At 59.2% G+C, this 3,621-nt stretch overlaps 1 protein-coding gene across 3 annotated transcripts in view; it reads right to left on the reverse strand.

Moving 5' to 3' along the window:
• ZNF805 (zinc finger protein 805) overlaps positions 1 to 3,595 on the reverse strand; it is a 59,971-nt gene extending 56,376 nt beyond the window's left edge. The window contains exon 1 of one of the 3 annotated variants that reach the window (XM_015561769.1): positions 3,034 to 3,595. In XM_015561769.1, coding sequence (XP_015417255.1) covers positions 3,034 to 3,067 — 34 coding nt within the window. In that variant the 5' untranslated portion in view covers positions 3,068 to 3,595. The remainder of the gene's footprint in view (positions 1 to 3,033) is intronic. The other 2 variants (XM_015561781.1, XM_006753300.2) reach the window with 2 other exon arrangements.
• Between the last annotated feature and the right edge of the window lie 26 nt (positions 3,596 to 3,621).

The following is a 3,621-nucleotide window of genomic DNA, read 5'->3' on the forward strand; positions in this document are numbered from 1 at the left end:
AAGACCGGAAACCCAGGACACAAACGCCACCACTGAGACCCGAAGACTGAGCGGCGATGCTGGCTGTGTAGACAGCACCACCCCCTTGACCCCGTCGCCTGGGTCCCAAGTCCGTTCGGTTGCTGCCCTGACCCGAGGAACAGACCTGCGGACTGAAGGGTCCCTTAATCACAGTGAGTGGGTCCGCACCACCCACGCACCCAACCCCTAGGATGTCAGGTCTCTGCAGCGAGGCCTGGATCTCAGGAGATTAAAAACCTCCCAGATGAGTCTGGTGTTGACAGGGGGCTGAGAAGCCTGGTCTCCACCACCTGCCAGTGGCTAATAGTCTGAGGCAGCAGGTGACCTACACCCCCACTCCGGGGAGTTTCATTCCCAATTAGTTAATCATTCTTTTCAAAAACTTTACTGTTTCACAAGGTTCTGACACCTTGGGGCCTACCCCTCCCGGAGCCGGCTAATTCCTGGCACAGCTGCCAGGCAGCACAGCTTTCATGGAAACACCCGAAGCCACAGCCTCCCCACCCCTTTAACTCTCACACCCAGCCAGCCACTCCCCGTCCTCTGTCAACCGAGCCCCAGCTTCCACACAACCAGGGCCGCTCGAAGCACTGCAGCCGGCCACCCTGAGCGGTCACCTGCTCTCGCTTTCGGTGCCCAGAGAAACCCCAGTAAGTGCTCTGGGCCACGCTTTCCCACGGTCACGGTTTTCCTATGATTCCTCGCGTGGCTCCAGAAGACGTGCAGTGTCCCCTTCTCTTGAGAGCTAACAAATCCTTCCTTCACGGCACTGACTTCTCCGTCCCATCACTAAGTCACCCCGGCAGGTGCAGAAGAGCACGCTGGAGGTGCTGTATTAAATGAGTGGAGCGTGACCAGTGCTCAGGGGACCTGTGCTGTGACAGTTAACTGCTTCTCCTAAAGGTGACCCACTTTTAATTTTCTCAGATTTCTGCAAAAAAGGAATCCTGGCCCTGGCCGACGCAGCTCAGTTGGCTGAGCATCGCCCCGTACACGGAGAGGTCGCAGGTTCCGTTCCCAGCCAGGCACCTGCCAGGTTGTGGGTTTGATCCCTGTGGACACACATACACAAGGCAACTGAGCGATGTTTCTCTCTCTCTCTCAAATCAGTAAAAGCATGCCCTCAGTGGAGGATTAAAAGAAGAAAGAACAGAACCCCGCACGGCTCTGGCAAGTGGGAACCCCAGGGTCACGTCACTTCCCTGGATGCAGGTCACCGTGAAATGCTAGGAAGTCCCGGTGAGCTCCTGCCCCACAAGGCTGCAGGCCTGAGGCTGCTCTGCTAAGAAGGCAAAAGCAGCACCGGTTTGGGGAGAAGGTGTATAAGCTTCAGCAGGGAACCCAGACTTTCCGGCGGGAGCAATCGGAGGAGGAAGGGGAAGAAACGCAGGCCCGGCGCCCAGGCCCTCTCAGCTCTCGGGGATCAGGTGCCTCTGCGCCCTGGGGACAGGGTCTGCCCGCCGGGCGTGGCGCAGGGAGGACTGTCCCGCATGCCTCAGTGCACTCGGGGCCACCCTCTGGGCGCCTGTGGCATCCACGCCCCAAACCACCTCCGGACACTGCTGAGTGTCCGGGAAAAAGACCATCCCAGGGCGGGAAGCACTGGTTCAGGTTGTAAAGTGAATGGGCTGGGGAACCCTGCCCGGCTAGGTCAGGACACAGCACCGAGGTGGCGGGGCCTGGCGAGAAGGGGCAGCTCTGTGAAAGGCAGAGACACAGAACAGCAAAGCATATCAAGTGTGCCTGGGGCCGAGGCGTGTTGTGCGCGTGCTTGTGTGTGTGGTGATGGTGGTGGTGGTGGTGGTGGGGGCGGAGTAGCAGGACCAGCCAGGGGTCCCTTTATTTTAAAAGTTTTTCTTACATGATATTTAATTACCAAACTTTTCTAGTTTTGCGTTATTTCTCGTTGGCACAAAACATAATCCCAGTCCTGTAAACACAGGCACGCCTTTCCCTGAGCCCTGGATGTCCAGCCCTCCTTTCCCTCAAGGTGAGGGGTCCCCAGGACTATCTACGCAGGTTTCTCAACCCGGCACTCTTCCTGTATGTGCTGACGAGGGCTCGAACCCGCAACCTTGGTGTATCAGGACGACACTCTAACAACTAAGACCTCGGCCAGGGCTCCTGGCACTCCTGGCATGTGGGCTGGATGATCCTTTGTTGAGGGCGGGGTCGTGTCCAGGGCAGGATCATCAGGACTCTGCCCACTAGTCCAGTACCACCCACACCCCAGCTGTGACCATCAAAGTGGCCACAGACATGGCCCAGTGTCTCCTGGGGACGAAACTGCCAACTGGTAGGAAGCACCAGGGACTCAGGAAATGAGACCTTCGTGAAGCTGCAAGATAAAGAGGCCCATAACCCAGACGAGGGTTTAGAACAAGCCTGGTGGCGAGGGCAGAGGCCTCCTGGGACCTGCCTGGTCCCCCTCTTCTGGGAGAACAGCCCCTCGCTCCGGCCCTGACCACTGGCCTGGAGGGGATACGTGGGTCAACCAGGCTCCCTCAGTCAGGATGTGGAATGAGAACCTTAGACAGAGGCCGTCTGTGCCGGGCACTGAGGGGAGAGGTCCAGGACGTCTGGGCTCAGGTGGCCATTGCAAAGAAAGAGAAACAACATAAACATGCAGAAAAGCACCGACAAGGAATCTGGGGCCACAGAGCCGGGACTGGGGGGGCCAATCCTGTCACGAACTCGCCGAGGAGAAGCCACTCTGAACAGCATGACAGGAGCAGACCCAGAGCATGATCCTGGGGTCCCCAGCTCCTGTGTCAGTCCCTCAGGGCCCGACGGGACGCCCTGCCTCTGGGTTCTACACGATGCCCCATTTCCTCCCACCACGTCCCAGGAGCCAGAGGAGGCCATGGAGACCAGGCCAGCAGAGGCGAGTCTAGAACACGACGGAGGCCGGGAGGAGGAAAACGGGCTCCTGGGGCCTTCGCGACCAGCCCGGCCCACAGGCAGACGTGGGATAAGGACGTGGCGGGTCCCCCACCGAGGGGGAGGGCTCACCCAGCGATGCCAGGAGCCTGCAGTTCTCCAGCATCACCTCCTGGTACAGGGTCCTCTGGGCCACGTCCAGCTGCCCCCACTCCTCCTGGGAGAAGGTCACGGCCACGTCCTCGAAGGTCACAGACACCTGGGAAGTAAAGCAGAGGTCGCAGCGACGGCCTTGGGGCTGCTGATGGGATCAGCGAGCGTCTCTGGGTCGTGGTCCAGGGGCAGACGTCCAGGCCCAGAGCACCACGCGGCTGCTGGGCCGAGCTCTGTGCTCGCTCACGGGGGACGGCAATGCTGGGGGGTAACCCAGTGGGGAGAACCCTCCTGTGCAGGAGCCGATGTAAACCAACAGGAGACAATGGAATGTCAGATGGTGAGGGGGCAGCGAGGGCTCCAGGGCGAGAGGGACGAGGAAATGATAACAGCCGTGACGGTAGCCACCGGTGACCCTGAGCCTCCCTGATCCTGCAACTGCCTCCCCACGCTGGGGGCTCCACTTCCTGGTCAAAGGGACTATAGCCCCAGTTCCATCTCCTGTGGTTTGCCCCAAACTCGTTTTTATTTTTAATATTTTTATTTTCTTTTAGAGAAAGGAAGGAA

This window comes from Myotis davidii, unplaced genomic scaffold, assembly GCF_000327345.1.
Source record: "Myotis davidii unplaced genomic scaffold, ASM32734v1 scaffold431, whole genome shotgun sequence".
Lineage (NCBI taxonomy): Eukaryota > Metazoa > Chordata > Mammalia > Chiroptera > Vespertilionidae > Myotis > Myotis davidii.